General features: G+C 38.6%; 1 protein-coding gene across 30 annotated transcripts in view; it reads right to left on the reverse strand.

Annotated features, from left to right (window-relative positions):
- The window catches only part of MYO9A (myosin IXA), a 297,950-nt gene that overhangs the window by 197,915 nt on the left and 78,561 nt on the right, over window positions 1-21,474 (reverse strand). For 29 of the 30 annotated variants that reach the window (XM_054667756.2, XM_054667748.2, XM_054667767.2 and 26 more), the window contains 2 exons: window positions 11,409-11,503; window positions 6,663-6,725 (listed from right to left, as the gene is read on the reverse strand). In XM_054667756.2, coding sequence (XP_054523731.1) covers window positions 6,663-6,725; window positions 11,409-11,503 — 158 coding nt within the window. Of the gene's footprint in view, window positions 1-6,662; window positions 6,726-11,408; window positions 11,504-20,240; window positions 20,332-21,474 lie in introns of those variants that run through there. The other variant, XM_054667772.2, reaches the window with a different exon arrangement.

Here is a 21,474-nt window from a genome sequence, read left to right on the forward strand (position 1 = left end):
CAAACAGTAATTAGTAAAATGTATCAGCTTTGCTTCATTTTTTAATATAAATGTGATAAATTCAGCATTTAAGTACTCCTAAAAATTGAATGATGTTTTGGATGTGGAATACAAAAGAGAGGGATGAAGGCAGCAAAGTTAACAAAGTTAGGACCTCTGAAAATTCTCTTCTCCATAAAACCAATGAGAAATCTGGCAAATCTGTCATAATTAACCTTTTGAGAACTGTGGAAACTAATCGAAAGCCTGCAACAACCCAGAGAGTGTTTACTCAATAAAAAGAGCTAAATCTCAATAAAAATGGCTTTGTAGTGTTTTAAACTTGCCCTATTCCATCCCCTTGAAAACCAACAGCCTGCAAACTTGGAGATCAGAAGCCTGACAGCTACCAGAAAGGTCAGAACAGGGTTTGAGCTTGTTCAAAGCCTCATTCCCTAAGAAATATCATTATTTGAACTGTCTGGTGGTTCTCTGTGAACAGCCATATTCAAGGCTGACTCTACAAGATTCAATTCGGACTTCATATCATGCAAAGATCTTTTCCCCAGAGGCATCCATAGAAACTGAGGCAATCGCTGAACAGCCTACTTCCTAAAGCAGTGGATCAAAGTTGGGGCAAACAATAGGCTAACCAAGAAACTTAAAAGGAAAAGCTGGCTTTGAAAACCTCCAATAAATTTCCTGGGAATCTAGAAGGTCATATGCATGCACAACGCTGTGGACATGCCCAGGGTTGTGTGTGCTCTCAGAAAAAAAACAGATGAAATATAAACTCTCACCTCTGGTTAACTTTGAAACCCTGCACAAGCAGAAAATAAAGGCTAAGGTAGATTTGTGAAATATCTAGCTGAGTGTTGAAGGCATGGAACAATATACATAGAGAGCCCTGTGGCAAAGAGTGAGAGACTTACTTATTGTTTCCAAGCATTTAAATAAATCTCTGTCCAGTTATTACCTGACATCTAAGTTAAATAAGCAGATACTTCAATAGCCACACTCAAAAAAGAATATCAACTTTATAAAATTAGTTCAGAAAAGTCACAAAACAATCAGACAGTAGGAATAAAAGCAACAATCAAACCCTGGGAAGGAGAGGACTCATTTCTAGAGTTGCCACATTATATTATTTTAAAAATCAAATTTTTTGGCCAGGCGTGGTGGCTCACGCCTGTAATCCCAGCACTTTGGGAGGCTGAGGCGGGCGGATCACGAGGTCAAGAGATCGAGATCATCCTGGTCAACATTGTGAAACCCCGTCTCTACTAAAAATACAAAAATTAGCTGGGCATCGTGACGTGCGCCTGTAGTCCCAGCTACTCTGGGAGGCTGAGGCAGGAGAATCGCTTGAACCCAGGAGGCAGAGGTTGCAGTGAGCCGAGATCACGCTACTGCACTCCAGCCTGGTGACAGGGCGAGACTCTGTCTCAAAAAAAAAAAAAAAAAAAAAAAAAAATCCAATTTTGTTGTGTTTTGTTTCATTTTTGTTTTGAGACAGGATAGCTGTCGCCCAGGTTGGAGTGCAGTGGCATGCTCATGATTCACTGCAGCCTTGACCTCCTAGGCCCAAGTGATTCTCCCACTTCAGCCTCCCTAGTAGCTGGGACCACAGGTGTGCACCACCAAACCTGGCTAATTTTTGTATTTTTTGTAGAGACAGAGTCTCCCCGTGTTGCCCAGGCTGGTCTTGAACTCGTGGGGGCTCAGGTGATCTACCCATCTTGGCCTCCCAAAGTGCTGGGATTACAGGCGTGAGTCACCACACCCAGCCAAAAAAAATCCAGTTTTCAACAACAACAACAAAAAATTATAAGGCATGCAAAGAAAGAAGACAGTATAGCTGATACAAAGTAGAAAAAGTATTAATTAATAACTGTCCCTGAAAAAACCCAGACATTAGACTTACAAGATTTTAATCAGCTATTTTAAACGTGTTCAATGAACTAAAGAAAGTCACATTTAATGAACTAAAGAAAACTATGAGAACACTATCTCACCAAATAGAGACTAATATACAGGACTTTAAAGAAATTAATCCAAAAAGAATTCTGGAGTTGAAAAATATAACTGCAATGAAAAAGTATCTAGAGGAGCTCAACAGCAAATATGAGTAGGTAGAAGAAAGAACCAGTGAACTTGAAGAAAAAATCAACAAACATGAAGACAGGTCAATTGACTCTCGTCTAAGGAACAGAAGAAAAAAAAAATGGAGACCACAAGGTCTCAGAGACCTGTGGGACACCATTAAAAAGACTCCTATGGCAGGCACGGTGGCTCACACCTATAATGCCAGCACTTTGGGAGGTGGAGGTGGGTGGATCACCTGAGGTCAGGAGTTCAAGGCAGCTCACGCTTATAATCCCAGTACTTTGGGAGGCAGAGGTGGGTGGATCACCTGAGGTCAGGAGTTCGAGGCCAGCCTGGCCAACATGGTGAAACCCCGTCTCTACTAAAATTACAAAAAAAATAGCTGGGCATGGTGGCAGGCACCTGTAATCCTAGCTACTCAGGAGGCTGAGGCAGGAGAATCACTTGAACCCGGGAGGCGAAGGTTGCAGTAAGCTGAGATCGCACCATTGCACTCCAGCCTGGGCGACAAGAATGAAACTCTGTCTCAAAAAAAAAAAAGAAAGAAAAGAAAAAAAGGCTCCTATACATACTGGGGGTTCTAAAAGGAGAAAAAAGAAAGGGACATAAAGAATACTTGAAAAAACAATTGCCAAAATCTCTCTCCAAATTTGATGGAAAACATTAATCTACACATCCAAGAAATTCAATGAACTCTAGAGGGTATAAACTCAAATCCACATTTTGACAAACCAAAATTCTTGAAAGGCAAAGACAAATAATTTTGAAAGCACCAAGAGAGAAATTCCTTATCAAGGAATCCTAACATAAGATTAACAGCTGATTTCTCATCACGAACCATGGCAGACAGATAACGTATTCAAAACATTGAAAGGAAAAAAAAATTGTCAATCAAGAAGTATATATCCAGGAAAAATAAAGGAGAAATTAGAATACTGCCAGATAAACAAAGTTGGACTTCACAGCTACAGATGGGCCTTACAAGAAATACTAAAGGGAGTTCATTTTTCTGACTGAAATAAAAGGATACTAGACAAGATTCGATTAAACACGAAGAAATAAAGAACACTGGTAAAAGTAACTACATAGGTAAATATAAAAGATAGTATAAATTAATTAACTCATTGATTGATTGATTGACAGGATCTCACTCTGTTGCCCAGCCTGGAGTGCAGTGGCATGATCTCGACTCACTGCAACCTCTATCTCGTTTCAAGTGATCCTCTCACCTCAGCCTCCTAAGTAGCTGGGACTACAGGCGTGCACCACCACACCTGGCTAATTTTTGTAGAGATAAGGTTTTGCCATGTTGTCTAGGCTGGTCTCGAACTCCTGGCCTCAAGTGATCTGCCCACCTTGGCTTCCCCAAAGTGCTGGGATTACAGGCAGGAGCCACTGCACCTGGCCTATTTTTTATGCATAACACTTTTTTCCTATTAAACTTGAAAAATTACATAAAGCAGTAATTATAAAGGTGTTGATGGATGTACCACCATAAAGAAGTAATTTGCATAACAATTACAGGACAAAGGGGCAAGAAAGGAATAGAACTACATACAAGCAAAGTTTGTTGTATACTATCAAAATTAAGTTGTCATTATTCCAAACTACATTGTTATAAGATTTTAACTACAATGCCCAAGGTAAGCAATAAGAATATAAAAAATAATAAAAAGAAATGCCAATGAAATTAAAATGGTACACTAGAAAACATTTATTTAATGCAAAAGAAGGCAGGAATAGAAGAACAGAAGAACAAAAAAAATCGTAACACATATGGAGAACAAACAGCAAAATGGTATTAATAATCCTACCTTATAATTACCTTATAATTACATTAAGTATAAGTAGATTAAATGCTCTAATCTAAAGGTAGATAAATGGCAGAATGGATAAAAGGAAAATGTATGGTCCAACTGCATACTGTTTACAAGAGACAAGCTTTAGACTCAAAGACACAAATAGGTTAAAAATAAAAGGATGGAAAAAAAAGATACCATGCAAGCAATATCCAAAAGCAAGCTAGAGAATACCAGATAAAACAATAATTACTAATTATTACTAATATCAGGTAAAATAAAGACCAAACTTGTTCCCAGGGACAAAGAAGGCCATCTTATAATGACAAAAGGGCCAATCCATCAAGAAGACATAACAATTTAAAATATATATATATGTGTGTCTAAGAACAGAGCCCAAAAAAACATTGAGCAAAAAGGACTTTTTTTTTTGAGATGGAGTTTCGCACCGTCACCCAGACTGGAGTGCAGTGGCGAGACCTCGGCTCACTGCAACCTCCACCTTCCAGGTTCAGGCGATTCTCCTGACTCAGCCTCCCAAGTAGCTGGAAATACAGGCGCATGCAACCACACCTGGATAGTTTCTATACTTTTAGTTTCACCATGTTAGCCAGGCTGGTCTAAAACTCCTCATCTCAAATGATCTGCCTGCCTTGGTCTCCCAAAGTGCTGGGATTACAGGAGTGAGCCAGTGCACCCGGCCACAAAAAGAACTTGACAGAACTAAGAGAAGAAGCACACAATTCAACAATAATACTGAGAGACTGCAATACTCCACTTTCAATAATGAAGAAAGCAACTGGACAGAAGATGAACAAGAAAAAGAGGACTTCAAAATTACTAAATACCAATTAGACCTAACACGTTTACAGAACACTCCAGTCAACATAAGGAGGATATATTCATATATTTTTTCAAGTCCACATGGAGTATCCTCCAGGGTAGACCATGTGTAGTCTACTACAAAACAAGTCTCAATAATTTAAGGAGACTGAAATTATACAACTACTCCAAACACTTTGCAGTGAAGTAGGAAATCACATTTCCACGGCCAGGCACGGTGGCTCACGCCTGTAACATTTTGGGAGGCTGAGGCGGGCAGATCACAAGGTCAGGAGATCGAGACCATCCTGGATAACATGGTGAAACCCCGTCCCTACTAAAAATACAAAAAAATTAGCCAGGTGTGATGGCAGGCGCCTGTAGTCCCAGCTACTTGGGAGGCTGAGGCAGGAGAATGGCGTGAACCCAGGAGGCAGAGCTTGCAGTGAGCCGAAATCTCACCAATGCACTCCAGCCCGTGCCTCAGAGCAAGACTCCATCTCAAAAAAAAAAAAAAAAGAAAGAAAAATCACATTTCCAAAATACAAATACATGGAAATTTGACAACACATTTCTAAATAACCAGTGGGTTAAAGAAGTCACAAGCAAAATTATAAAATACTCCAAGATGCACAAAAACAAAACACTACACCAATACATGGAAAACAGCTGAAGCAGTGCTTAGAGGGGCTTTATACCTGTAAACCCATATAAAAAAGATCTCAAATCTATAACCTAACCATCCACCTTAAGAAACTAGAAAAAAAAGCAAACTAAACCCAAAGCAAGCAGAAGGAAGGAAATAATAAGCATCAGAGCAGAAATAAATGAAATAGGAAATAGGAAAAAAAATAGAGAACATCAATGAAACTAAAGATTGGTTCTTTGAAAAGATCTTCAAAATTAAACTTCTATCTAAACTGATGAGACAGACACAGAAAGAAGCAGAGAGAGAATCAAATTCAGGAATGAATGAAAGCAGAACATTACTACCAATGTTACATAAACAAAAAAGATTGTAAGGGATACTATAAAACAAGTTTTGGCAACAAATTAGATAACCTAGATGAAGTGGACAAATTCCTAGAAAGATAAAAACTACCAAATCTGACCACAGATGAAACAAAAAGTCTGAACAGATCTATAATAACTAAAGTGTTTCAATTAATAATCAAAATTTCACACAAATAAAAGTCAGAACCAGATGGCTTTGCTGGTGAATTCTACCAAATGTTTAAAGAATTAACCCAATCCTTCACAAACTCTTCTAGAGAACTGGTTTGTAAAAACTGGATTTCACCTCTCATTCATTCATTCTCCAAAACCAAGGAAATAAGAGTTTTATCCCCTTATTTCATTATCATTAAAATGTGTTAGAAAAAGTTACTAATAGTTTTCTATCTGTAAAATGGGAATAAATAACCAAGAAGCAGAAAAGTTAAGTGAGATGCCCAAGGCATACCCAATATTTGAATGTAAGTCAAACCCTCTCTTAACCAAATCTCACTGTAGCATGAAACAAATCATTAATTTACTTCTTTATCTTATTTCTCCATCTGAAGGATACCACATATATCATCTCTAAAGACCTGTATACCTCAAGTAATACAATGGAATTAAGAGCTTTATTGAAAATTTTTTTTCTCAAGTTAGAAAAAGAACACTAAGGAAATGGGAGCAAAGTCCCAAGGCACATTGCTCACCAAGAGGAATGAGGAACAACTGAGAAACTGCTTACTTGTTCTGACAGTTTGCAATAGTTCTATATACCAAATAAAGATCTCCTAGCAGCCTCTGAAAAACTGCAAAGTTCTGCCCATGACAGAAATAGCAATTATGCAAAAAGCTATGCATGACGTAAACTGAATTAAGGGTCATAATACACAAAGACCTTAAAAGTCAGTCTGCATGATACAAATGTTAACTTCATCTAATTACACAAATAAAAATACGTACCGTTCATTATGCTCCTGATAAACGAGTCTAGACTTCTCCAGTAGATATTTTTCAACATAGGCACTACAAGAAAAATTAAATTGGTTGATATAAATAATAAAGTTTAATATAAGGCAGAAAAATATTTGGAGACAGTGTAAAAGTATAAAGAATACTACCCAGATCATTTCAAAATATGCACCATTGGCCGGGCGAGGTGGCTCACACTTGTAATCTCAGCACTTCAGGAGGTCGAGATGAGAGGATCACCTGAGGCCAGGAGTTCAAGACCAGCCTGGCTGATATGGTGAAACCCCATCTCTAATAAAATACAAAAATTAGCCAGGCATGGTGGCAGGCACCTGTAATCCCAGTTACTCGGGAGGCTGAGGCAGAAGAATTGTTTGAGCCTGGGAGGCAGAAGTTGCAGTGAACCAAGATCAGGCCACTGCACTCCAGCCTGGGTGACAGAGTGAGAATCTGTCTCAAAAAAATAAATAAATAAATAAATATATATATATATATATGTATATATATGTACATACTATTATAATTGTGGTATGGGTAATGTTAGTGTTATCCATGTTAAATTCATATGGTCACGAGTCTTTTTTCTTTCACTAAAGCAAAATAAAATAAGAAGTTTAAACCAGGCCGGGCGCAGTGGCTCACGCCTGTAATCCCAGCACTTTGGGAGGCCGAGGAGGGTGGATCACCTGAGGTCGGGAGTTCGAGACCAGCCTGACCAACATGGAGAAACCCCATCACTACTAAAAATACAAAATCAGCCAGGCATGGTGGTGCACGCCTGTAATCCCAGCTACTCGGAAGGCTAAGGCAGAAGAATCACTTGAACCCGGGAGGCAGAGGCTGCAGTGAGCTGAGATCATGCCACTGCACTCCAGCCTGGGCAACAAGAGCAAAACTTCGTCTCAAAAAAAAAAAAGAAGTTTAAAACACAGTACACAAGATTCCCGAAGAAAGACTCTACATTATTTCTAGGCTACTATACCACTACACATTCTTCCAGACATACTTTGGACAGATTACCACATAAGGCTTAAAGATATACATAGTTTCTTTTTATATATTTACGCTATTGTCACAGCCTAAAATCAATTTATTATATAATGATTTACTCTATAGTTATTTATTGGGCACTATATCAAGCACAAGGAATATGGAAATAAGTGATCTACTACCTGTTCTCAAATGACTTACAAATTAGTAGAGAAAGGAGGTAATCTAGCAGCTATCATACTGAGTTGATAGGGCTTACTGTAGAGCAATGACCAGGATATTATGCGTACACAAAAAGAGACACCTGAGATTCAATCCAAGAAGGAAAAAGGATGTAAAGAAGAATTCCCATGGATAGTGAGTACACAGCACAGAGTAAACTTTCATTACATATATCTGGTGAAAGAGTGTCTGGGTAAATGCATTCAAAATCTGAAGGATTAACCAGAAGGAAAGGAGAACTGCCTTTATGTAAAGTTATAAAGGAAGGAGGGTACACATACCAACTTCAGGAAAAACAATTAGTTACGTATCACTTAACTACAGAGGTACATTCTGAGAAATGCATCATTAGACAATTTTGTTGTTTGTCAGCATCACAGAGTGCACTTATACAAACCTGATAGTATAGCCTACTACACACTTAGGCCTTATCTTATAGCCTATTGCTCCTAGGTTACATAGCTATACAGCATGTTACTGCACTGAATACTATAGGCAACTGTAACACAATGGTAAGTATTTGTGTATTTAAACATAGAAAAAGTACAGTAAAAATAGGGTATTAAAATCTCATAGGACTACCATAGTATATGAGGTCCATCATCTACTGAAACATCACTGTGTGGTGTATGACCCAAGTTACGTATGACTAGAGAATGAGATAGGCGGACAGACTACGATCAAGAGCTACTATACTATATGCCAGAAGAATGAACTTTATCCTGAAAGTAATGAGGAATTAAACATCAATTGTATGTCTGATATTTTTTTCTCTTTATCCAGACTGTGCCCTCCAAGTCTTTAAAACTTCTTACCCAAATGGGTGCAATCAGCTAAGATCTCACTGGAAAGGGGTTCTAGAATCTGAAATGTAAAAGCTTTAGATTACTGAATCCAAATTATTAGGACAAACCTCTTAGAGGCCAGAATCTGACTCTTAAGCTGTATTTCTCCCAGTTGCCTCCCACCACATGCTATATACTTCAGTCACTCACAAACACACAATCCCTCAAAGATTCCATTCACTCCTGACTGCACTGCTCACTTTCTTCCTCCCACTTCCAATTCCCTAGTCTATTCCCAGTCTCTGTCCAGTAAATTGCATTCCTTCATTAAAATAAAGCTCAAATGTGGGTTCTTTGAAAATCCATTGCCACTACCACCACCAATAATTAAAATTTATTTCTTTTTCTGAATTACCATTGCCATTTCCAGTCTAAATTACCAAAACAGGCTCTTACCTGTCTAAAATGGGAGAAAGGAACATGAATATGTTAAATCCTCACAACCACCTTGCGTGGCAAATATTACTGCCCCTATTTTACAAGTATAGAAACTGATGCTGAAAGATATTACGATCACACAGCTAGTAAAAAGCATAACTTTTAACTCAGGTTTGTTTTAACTACAAAGGCTCTCTTTTTCAACAATAGTAGCCCCCTTCCACTTTATTCATGGGGGATACATTCCAAGATGCCAACCACAAATAATACCAAACCCACATATATATCCCATTCTACATAATACATATCTATATAATATATATATATATATATATATATGGTTTTTTTTCCTTGAACTTTGTTTTTTTGGAGGAGTCTTGCTCTGTCTCCTAGACGATCACAGCTCACTGCAAACTCCGCCTCCTGGGTTCAAGTGATTCTTCCACCTCAGCCTCCTGAACAGCTGGGTCCACAGGCACGTGCCACCACACCTGGCTAATTTTTGTATTTTTAGTAGAGATGGGCTTTTACCATGTTGGCCAGGTGAGTCTCCAACTCCTGACCTCAAATGATTTGCGTGCCTCAGCCTCTCAAAGTGGTGAAATTATAGGGGTGCCTGGCCTGCATCTTTTTTTCCTATACATACATACCTATGACAAAGTTTAATTTATAAATTAGGCACAGAAGACAGGGGGCCCCAACCCCCAGGGCATGGACTCGTAGCGGTCCATGGCCTGTTAGGAACCGGGCTACGCAGCAGGAGGTGAGCGGCCAGCAACTGAGCAAAGCTGAGCTCCACCTCCTGTCAGATCAGCGGCGGCATTAGATTCTCATAGGAATGTAAACCCTATTGTGAATCACACATGAGAGTGATCTAGGCTGCACACTCCTTATGAGAATTTAATGATATATGTAACAAGCTTGAATCATTCCAAAACCATTCCTCCATCACCCAGTCTGTGGAAAAATTGTCTTCGACGAAACCAGTCCCTGGCACCAAAAAGGTTGGGGACCACTGCAGTAAGAGATTAACAATAACTAATAATAAAATAGAACAACTAGGCTGGGCACAGTGGCTCATGCCTGAAATCCAAGATTAGCCTGGCCAACACAGTGAAACAGCATCTCTACCAAAAAATACAAAAATTAGCCGGGTATGGTGGTACACGCCTGTAGTCCCAGCTACTCTAGAGGCTGAGGCAGGAGAATCACTTGAACCCGGGAGGAAGAGGCTGTAGTGAGCTGAGATTGCACCACTGCATTCCAGCCTGGGCAACTGAGTGAGACCCTTCTCAAAAAAAATAAATAATAAATAATAAAACAATTATAACAATACACTGTAATAAAATGTATGTGCATGTGGTCTCTGAAAACATCTTACTGTACTATACTCAACTATCTTTGGGTAACTGAAGCTGCATAAACTGAAATCACAGATAAGGGTGGTGGTAGGGGGAGTTTAAAGGAATATATGGGAATTTGCTGTACTTTTCCACTTATTTTTGCTGTGAAGCTACCACTGCTCTAAAAAATAAAGTCTATTTAAAAAAAAAAAAACTATGAAGAATATTGCTCACACAACCAGAGGACTCTGAACATAGACTATATAATAAGAAACAATACTGTAACAAAATTAAATTTCTCAAATATAATAATATGGTTATATAGAAAAATGTAGATTAGAAAATACCAGCTTACTTGAAAACAATTTTTTATTTTTTTATTTTTTTTGAGAGACAGAGCCTCGCTCTGTCTCCCAGACTGGAGTAAAGTGGCACAATCTCAGCTCACTGCAACCTCCACCTCCCAGGTTCAAGAGATTCTCCTGTCTCCGTTTCCTAAGTAGCTGGGACTAGAGGTTTGCGCCACCGTGCCCGGCTGATTTTTGTTATTTTTTAGTGGAGATGGGGTTTCACTATATGTTGGTCAGGCTGGTCTCCAACTCCTGACCTCAGGTGATCCACCCACCTCAGCCTCCCAAAGTGCTAGGATTACAGGTGTGAGCCACCGTGCCTGGCCTTGAAAACAATTTTTTAAAAGAACAAATGTATGCATAATATATAGAAAGCAAATGCAACACATTGACAACAATCAAATCTAGGTTAAGAGTATGTGTGACTGTTACATTGGTGTTAAAATTTTTCTGAGGTTTTAACTTTTCCAAAACTAAAAAAAGTTGACAGGGAAGAATTTTAATGCTGACACCAATGTCTGGGAATGAACAATACATAGTTTATAAAAGGGTAAAGACAAAAATTAAAACATGCTCTAAAGCCTACGCCTGCTAAGTAGCAGTACTTACCCAAGTACAGTGCCTGTTTCCTGGTAATTTACTTGAATAAACTTCCCAAAACGACTTGAATTGTTATTATGAGCTGTCTTTGCATTTCCAAAGGCCTGTCAAAATAAATAATTCTCATTAGTTTCACTAAAAAAAATATATTTTTTTTTGGAGGGGGGATTAGGTCAGCTGCTTAGGTCAGCTCAGAGACAAAATGTTAAAGAGACAGTAAAAAGACAATTTGCTTGTATGTCCAGACTCATTCACAGCTCAGGCAAAATTTAAAAAAAAAAAGCAATTAACAACTGAAAGAAGATCAAGTAGATTTTATTTTCTGCTATTCAGTAAAATAAACCATAATTTTATTTTATGTTATTTATTTATTTATTTATTTTGGAGACAGAGTCTCGCTGTCGCCTAGGCTGGAGTGCAGTGGTGTGATCTCAGCTCACTGCAACCTCTGCCTTCTGGGTTCAAGCAATTCTCCTGCCTCAGCCTCCCGAGTAGCTGGGACCACAGGCCCACGCCGCCAAGCCTGGCTATTTTTTTTGTATTTTAGTAAAGATGGGGTTTCAATGTGTTGCCCTGGCTGGTCTGGAATCCCTGAGCTCAGGCAATCTGCCTGCCTCGGCCTCCCAAAGTGCTAGGATTACAGGTGTGAGCCACTGCACCCAGCCAAAATAAATCATAATTTTAAAAATGTAATGTTCTTTAAAGTTTGGATTTCTCTTTCACATTCCAGAGCCCCCCTACAAAAAAAGTCTTAATATATTTATACTTTTACTTTTTAAAAAATTTGCTAAACTGAAGTAACAAGGAGTTAGGAAAATAATAATTACATCAAAATAATTACAATTTTAGAATAGAATGAAATGAAATTCCAGTACATAATATACTATACTTTATTATGCCTATTTAAAACAAAGCTACAGTACTCATTACAAAAGAATAAGAACTATAAACTTCCTAAATCGTCACCCAAAGTATGTACCTTACAATGGAATACTGCCCAGGAATAAAAGTAAACTAATGATATCAACAAACACTATGCTAAGCACAAGAAACCAGGCACAAAGTACATATCATATAATCTATTTATATGAAATTCTAGAAAAGGCAAAACAAGAATAACAGGAAGCAGATCAGCGGTTATCTGGGAATCCGGGTGGAATTGAGAAATATCTACAAAGGGGCACAATGGGTGATAAAGATAATCTATAGCTCAATTCTGTGATGGTGGTCACATGGATATATACATTTATCAAAATTCACTGAGCTGTACGCTTTAAATGTGTAGATTTTATTGTAAGTTATAGCTCAATATAGCTCAATGAAATTTAAGATTTAAATGATTTTAAAAATGAAGCCACTGCCCTAGCCTGAGCATTCACATTATACTTGAAGAAACAAAACTAGAAAAGACACAGAGATGATTCATTGCGGAGCTTTTTTCTTCTCCTACAATAATCTCATGGGAATGGCATGCCCTCTAACTCCAAAATCCTAAAGTAGCCATTTACTGAACACCTCCCTAAATGCAAAGCTGTTTGTGCTAAACTGTAACTGTGCAGAGCATATATACACGGACGCACACACACATACAAGACAAGGCGAGGACGTCAACCAAGCTGATGCCCCAGCAACTAAATCTGTACTCAAGTAGTCGTACTCAACTACAACTGTATCATGGTCCTGAGACCAGAAACATCAGCATCTCCTGAAAATCTGTTAGAAATTCAAATTCTTGGGTCCCTCACAAAACTATTGAATGAGAAACTCTGAGGATAAGGTCCAGCAATCTGTGCTTATAAAACCCCCTTCGAGTGGTTCAGATGTAAGCCAAAGTTTGACAACCACCGCTCTACTTATTATGCATGCATTTACATTTCTGTGAAATTACATTTTACTATGTCTTAAGAAATTATTCTATAATGATAGCAGCAAATGCAAAGATTCATAAAAATCTCCAGAAATGTCCCTCATGAATGTTTAGATTATACTGTATCTTAGTAAGTCATGGAAAAGAGCCCAGGCTCTCAACCATCACCGAACCATCTGCAAACTATATACACAAAAAAGCTTGACATTGCTGAGTCCTGAATGCCTAGAATAGTTTGTCCATTCTGCTTTTTCCCTTTCCACCATAGAAAGTTTTTTACAAGGAATTTAGAAAAACCACATAGCACAGATTAATAAAATGTAGAAACAAACAGAAACATAAATTTCATCAAAGAAATATTCATTTAAGTGTCAAATGCATTACATTTTGATAAAACTTACAAAATAAAACCGTGGGCTTGGAGATACGAAATATGGATGTGTGATGTACTACTCCTATTTTCATATATGCTACTTTTGATTCTGCCCAAGGCTACAATGTCAACAGCAAATCAGAAGCTTTACCTGTTACTTAACCTGTGATTGCAATACCACTTTTATCACTACATAAAGTCATTTAGGGCCATTTTGAGAGGTAGGCTTGCAATAGTTACTTCACCAGATAAGTTATATGGATGGCAAATAAGCATGAGAAAGCATGTTCAACATCACCAACTATTATAGAAATTCCGTCAGGACCACAATGAGATACTACTACACACCTATTAGAATGGCTAAAATAATCAACAAAAATTGACAATGCCAAGTGCTGCTGAGGATGCAGAGGAACTAGAACACTCATACAGTGCTGGTGGAAATGCAAAATGGTAGAACTCTGGAAGACAATCTAACAAAAAGTAAAACATTCACAGAAAGTTAAACACACCCTTAACAATATGACCCAGCAATACCCCTCCTGGCTGTTTACTACTGAGAAATACAAATTTATATATACATACACATCAAGGCACAAACATTATCATCAGCTTTGTGACAGTCAAAGCTTGAAAATAACGAAATGTCCACCAATAAATGAAGGATTTAACAAACTGTGATTCATCTAAATAATGGAATACTACTCAGAAGCAAAATAAACAACTGCCATATTTTAACAACCTGGATGAATTTCAAAGATACAACACTGAATGAGAGAAATCAGTCTCAAAACTTGACATGTGGTGGTTCACATGTGTAATCCCAGCAATTTGGGAGGCCAAGGGGGGAGAACTGCTTGAAGCCAGGAGTTTGAGACTGTCCTGGGCAACATAGGGAGACCTCATCTCTACAAAAAGTTTTTAAAAATTAGACCAGCATGGTGGCACACACCTGTAATCTCAGCTAATCTGGAGGCTGAGGTGGGAAGATCACTTAAGTCTGGAGGGTCGAGGCAGCAGTGAGCTGTGACTGTACCACTGCACTCCAGCCAGGGTGACAGACTGAAACCCGGGCCTCAAAAAAATAAAAAACTTTACATACTATAGGACTCTATGTACATGACATTCTCAAAAACAAAAACAGCTGCAATGGAGAGCAGACAAGTGATTCTGAGTCATGAAAGTATGGCAGGGCAGAGGGTATGAAGATAAGGAGTATCATAAGAGTTTTATGGAGTAATGAAACTATTCTGTGTCAAAATTATACACAGATGGCTATAAAAGGTAATATTTTAAATTCATAGAATTTTAATATGATTACTTATTTCAAAAAAACTTAACTCCTCAAAATATTTATTCAAAATAGAAGGCACAAAAAAGACAATTTCAGATATACATAGTTGAAAATATTCATCACAAGCTAACCTGCACTAAAAGAAACATTAAAGAAGTCGTTTAAGCAGAAGGAAAATTGTATCATATTAAAACATGGATCTATATAAGGAAGGAAGAACAGCAGAAATGGTTGCCCCATGAGTAAATACATAAAATATTTTTTAGTACTTAAATCTTTTGAAAAGATCATTGAGAGTGAGATTAGCAAAAATGGCAGAGTAAGGACCTCTAAACATCCTCTCCTTCATAAAAGGCACAAGAATGCTGACAAAAACTGTCAAACTCAAATTTTTAAGAACTCTGGAAATTAACCAAAGGATTGCAAGAACCCTTGGCAGAGGCATTTAATCAAGAAAAAACAGATGAGTCTTGGTTAGGAAAATCAGGCATTTTAGCTTGTGCTATTACTACTCCTTTCTCTTTAGCTCCACACTGAAGAGAAAAACCAACATCCTACAATGATGGGGTTTTTTTAAAGACACCCAAGAAGCCACCTGAAGAATCAGAACAGGGATGGAACTCATCCAAACTCCAGTTCCCCGAGAAAATCATCACAATTTGACTTATCTGGCATTTCCCTGGAAAAACTCACACAAAGGGTACTCTCTTTGTGTGTATGTATGTTTTGTTTTGTTTTGAGACAAGATCTCGTTCTGTCACCCACGCTGGAGTGCAGTGGTGCTATAACGGCTCACTACAGCCTCCAACCTCCAGGACTTAAGCAATCCTTCCACCTCAGCTTCCTGAGTAGCTGGGACTACACACAGCCATGCACCACCACACCCAGCTAATTTTTGTATTTTTCTGTAGAGATGGTGGGGGAAGGGGGATCTCCCTATGTTGTCCAGGCTGGTCTTGAACTCCTGGGCTCAAGTGATCCACCTACCTGAGCCTCCCAAAGTGCTGGGATTATAAGCATGAGCCACAGTGCCTGCCCCTCATCCTACTTTTTTTTTGCAACAGGGTCTCACTCTGTCAACCCAGACTGGAGTGCAGTGGTGCCATAAGGACTTTCTTGACCTTACTTGGAAATCACTTGCTTAAAACAGCCTCTTCACACTCCCCACTGCACCCACCCACCATCACTATGTGTGCTTGTCAAAAACAATCAGAAGCAATTGTTTAAACACTATAACTGCTTAAGGTGGCAATAACAGAATGGGGCAAAAAAAAAAAAAAAAAAAAAAAAACACCAAACAACTTAAAAGGAAAAGCTGGTGAATAATACGTAAAAAGGGGACTCTGAAAACATCTGAAATATTCATGGGCATATGGAAGGCCATGAGCATGCACAGCACTGCACATGCCCAGGATATGTCGATGCTCACAAAACACAGGAGACCTGTGTTTTGAACTTGAGGTTCTTTGTAAGCAGGAAGTAAAAGGTAAGGCAGAGTTGACAACCGCTTGGCTGAGTACTGAAGGGGTGAGTCAACAAACACACAGAACCTCATAGTAAAGACTGGAGGCCTTAACTTCAGGCATTTAAGGAAATCCAAGTCTAATCATAACTAACCACTATAACTGAGTACAGTTTTTGATGATCTCATGCACAAAAATCTAGACTTTACAAAATTAGTTCAAAGAAGTCATGAAACAACCAAATAACAGTAAGAAAACAACCACAAACCTTGGGAAAATCTCATTTTGAGGTGCCACATCATTATTATTATTTAAAAATGTCTAGTTTTCACCAAAAAATTAAGAGACATGCAAAAAAGTACAAAAGTATGGGCATGGGAAAATGAAAAATAGCACTAAACAGCAACCGTTCCTGATAAAGCCCAGATGTTGGACTTACTAGGCAAAGGCTATCAGCTTTTTTTTTTTTTTTTTTTTTTTTTTTTTTTTCTGAGACAGGGTCTCACTCTATCACTCAGGCTGGAGTGCAGTGGTACCCATCACAGCTCAGTGGAGCCTCAACTTCCTGAGCTCAAGCCATCCTCCCATCTCAGCCTTCCAACTCAGCCTCCTCAGTAGCTGGGACTACAGGTGCATACCAACACATCCAGCTAATTTTTTTTTCCATTTTTTTGTAGAGACAGGGTCTCACCCATGTTGCCTAGGCTGGTCCTGAACTCCTGGGCTCAAGTGATCCACTCTCCTTGGCCTTCCAAAGTGCTGGGATTACAGGCATGAGCCACCACACCTGGCCAAAATACAGAACTCTTAAATGCACAAAATATATCCACCACGAAAGACCATGTTCTGGGCCATAAGTCTCAATAAATTTAAAAGAGTTCAAGCTATACAACACAGTGTTATTTAACCTGGCCAAAATACAGAATTCTTAAATGCACAAAAAATATCCACCACGGAAGACCATATTCTGGGCCACAAGTCTCAATAACTTTAAGAGAGTTCAAGTTATACAACACAGTGTTATCTAACCACAAAAGAATTAAATTATAAATCAAGAACAGGGGACAGAATCTCAGAGGACAGGATTGGGGCAGAGCAAGATGTGGAACAGACCCACAGATCCACTGACTGCTCCCCTACACACAAAAAGACACCAATTTAACAACTAACTACACACACACAAAAAGCACCTTCATGACAACCAAAAACCAGTAGGGTAAATGGAAACAGCCATCTTAGACTAAGATGGAAGCCATGTACTGAGAATGGCAGAGCCACAAAGAAGGAGCCCGTGCCCATCACTGTACAATCAACCAGATCAGCCCAAGACTGCTACCATGTGTATTATGACGTGAGAGAAATAAGAGTCTATCTTCTTTAATCCCTTATTGTTTTGACCTTTGTTACAGCAACCTAATGTTTGTACAAAAGGGCTTTCATTTCTTACTTCATTCGTTTCTGCATTGTTTGTTTTATAGCATGTATAATTAATTTAATAACTTAAAATATATACATAATCTATATATGTTTATTTACCTATAAGATACAGATATAAGTAGATATATATCTATATAAAGGGAGAGTGAAATCCCTATTTATCCATATAGTCTATACAGAGGTTAGATAGATACAATGTGCAGTGGGCCAAAGATAGAGACTTTAAGATTTTGGTTTTCTGATACACCAAAATATTTCGAATTATTTATACCTTCCTGAAAATTAAATTCACAAATCTTTATTGAGAATTGGTCATGTGAAAGAAACTAAAGTGACACAAATAAGTATGTCATTGTTTTAGAAAGTACTGTACTCACTGGTGAGTAGCAAATTAATTTCAACAAAATACCATCCATACTTTTCAAGTAATACTGTTAATCTAAAGTTCACTGATTTGAAGTTTCGTTTGTACTTAATTTGGCAAAATCTGTTTTGCTTTATAGTTGTACACAAACTTTAAGGAAAAACATTTAAATACAGTTTTATATTTGTACATTTTTCAGTGTCTTTAAAATTTTTGTTTATATATATTTATAATAAAATAATTAGGTTTCCAAAAAAAACCAGATAGGATTTAAATATTTACAAACTAAACACAAATCTAAGCAATCCATGGTTCAAAGAAGAAATCAGGCCAGGCACAGTGGCTCATGCCTGTAATCTTAGCACTTTAGGAGGCTGAGGTGGGTGGATCATCTGAGGTCAAGTTCAAGACCAGCCTGGCCTACATGGAGAAACCCCACCTCTACTAAAGACACAAAAATTAGCTGGGTGTGGTGGCGCACACCTATAGTCCCAGCTACTCAAGAGGCTGAGACAGGAGAATCGCTTGATCCCGGCAAGTGGAGGTTGCAGTGAGCTGAGATTGCGCCACTGTACTCCAGCCCAGGCGACAGAGCAAGATTCTGTCTCAAAGAAAAAAAAGGGGGTGGGTGGGATCTGTCTCTGCTGTTCCACGTCCTCCACCTCAGGAGCCCCTGGTGACTTTGTCACAGCCTCCGTTCCTCTGTGATCTCCAGGTCCTGGGACATGCACAGCTAAGAAGCCAGGACATCCTGGAAGCTGGGAAATAACCCTGAACCTGCAGCAGCAATCTGGTCTCTCCATCACCCTAGGCTTGTGGACCACAAATCACAACCTCATCCACTGCATGGACACAGGAATATCTCAGAACATAGCCCTGCCTGGGCCATCAAGCTCCAAATAGTCATCCAACTAGGAGCCTCGGACAACGGCCACTTTTGCTGGGAACCCATAGATAGGCCTCTAGGAAGATCTGACTGCTGTTTTTCCAAAACAGTGCCCCGTCAGCAGGAGGCAGTTAAAATTGGTCTTCATCCTCATCCTTATCCTTATTCTAATGGCACTTAGATGCACTTCTTTAGAGGGGAGAATGAGACAGGCAAGTAACAAAAGGTTCCAGGAGAATCTCCAACTGACCTGCATACCGGGAAGACAGGGTGAAGACTTGTGAAGTCTATGCCATTTGCAGGGGGGAGGAGCCTGGCCTCTCCTGTTTCTGTGTGAAGACCTGGGATCAAATTAGTGAGGTGAACAGCCTGTTAGGAGGACCTCATCTCACTTTGCTGAGTTGTTTTTCCTTTTCATTCATTAATTTTACTCCTCACCCTTCTATGTGTCTGCGAGCCTAATCTTTCCTGGTCGTGTGACAAGAACCCAGTATTTTCCGTTTTTTTGAGACGGAGTCTCGCTCTGTTGACCAGACTGGAGTGCAATGGCATGATATTGGCTCACTGCAACCTTTGCCTCCCGAAGAACCCGGTATTTTCTACAACAATATTTTATACATTTCTTTCTACAATGATTATATAATTATGGCTTACCAGCAGGAAACAAAAAAATAAAGAATAAGTCACAAAAAAAAGAAATCAAAAGGGAAATTATCAAATGTTTTAAACTAAATAAAAATGAAAACACAATATGTCAGAATTTGTGTGACAGCAGTACAAGCAGTACCTAGGAAAGAATTTACAGCACTAAATAAATATATTAGAAAAGAATGATCTAAAATCAATGACCTCAGAGATCATACTAAAAATTTTAAAAGCCTGTAATTCTAGCACTTTGGGAAGCCAAAGCAGGTGGATCGCTTGAGCCTGGGAGCTCAAGACCAGCCTGGGCAACATGGTAAAACTCCATCTCTACAAAAAATACAAAAATTAGCCAGGTGTGGTGGTACATGCCTATAATCCCACCTATTTGGGAGGCTGAGGTGGGAGAATTGCTTAAGCCAGGGAGGTTGACGCTCCCATTTATTTGCAGGGTTTTATGGCTACAGCATATTCTTCACTCACTGCACACATGACAGACACCTGTACATCTTCACCTGCATTGTATTTTCCTTGTATTTATTTGCCTAGTTCACTTTCTGGCAGTTTAAGATCCTCAGGAACTTCATCAGCTTCTGTCGGCAGGGAAAGGCAACTATCTTGAATGCATATCAGTTGATAATCATGTCTCTGAATATTTGGAACATCCACGTTGTGAATAGAAGGACAAATATCTTCTTCTTCTTTTTTTCCCATGAAAACAGCAATTCCAACAAGGTGAACCTTGGCATGACCATGTTTTCCAGTTTTGGAAGTTAACATCTTCACTATTTTGCATGGTTGTCCTTTGAACACCATGAAGCCACTTTTGCACAAGGTTGAGCACTGCATAGGGTAAGTGCTGGAAGCCCCAGCATCTCCAGTAGTTAAATCAATTTCGTACACCATGGTGAGCTGGGGAGATGGTAGTTTTTCCGTGGGAACTTTCAGCAGGCAAAGAGCTCCTTTCACCTGCGTACCTGCACAGGTCCCCTACAGCTGCAGAGCCGGTGGCAGCGGTGGCAGCCGCAGCAGTTGCCAATAAGGGAATATTATATAAAACTTTATGACAATAAATATGATAACTTAGATTAAGCAAGTTTCTTGAAAGACACAAACTACCAAAGCTTACTAAAAAAAAAAAACAGTAATAATAATAATCACATGAATAACTCTATATCTACTTTTAAAATTGAAACCTTGTTTAAAATTCTCCCATAAAAAACACCAGGTCCGGATGGTTTCATTAATGAATTCCAACACTGACAGTAAAAAAAAAAAAACCAGTTCTACACAACTCTTCCAAAAATATAAGGAGAAAAGACTTCCCAATTCATCCTATGAGACTTGATAATTCTATCCATGCAAAAGATTGAATGCAAAAAAAAAAAAGACATTAAAGAAAACAATGTTAGGCATGATGGTGCAAGATAGAATGCAAAAAAAAAAAAAAAGACATTCAAGAAAACAATGTTAGGCATGATGGTGCATGCCTATAATCTCAACTATTTGGAAGGCTGAAGCAGGAGAACCACTGAAGCCCAGGAGATTGAGACCAGCCTGAGCAACACAGTGGGATCCACTCTCAAAAAAATTTTTTTTAATGAGAAAGAAAACAATGTCCCTCATGATGTAATTCACATTAACAAAGTTTAAAATATAATCATCTCAATAAGACACAGAAATAACACTTGACAGAATGAATTTTGACATCCATTCCTGAAAAAAAGCTCTAAACAAGCTAGGAACAGA

The sequence above is a fragment of the Pan troglodytes genome, chromosome 16, assembly GCF_028858775.2.
Source record: "Pan troglodytes isolate AG18354 chromosome 16, NHGRI_mPanTro3-v2.0_pri, whole genome shotgun sequence".
Classification (NCBI taxonomy): Eukaryota; Metazoa; Chordata; class Mammalia; order Primates; family Hominidae; genus Pan; species Pan troglodytes.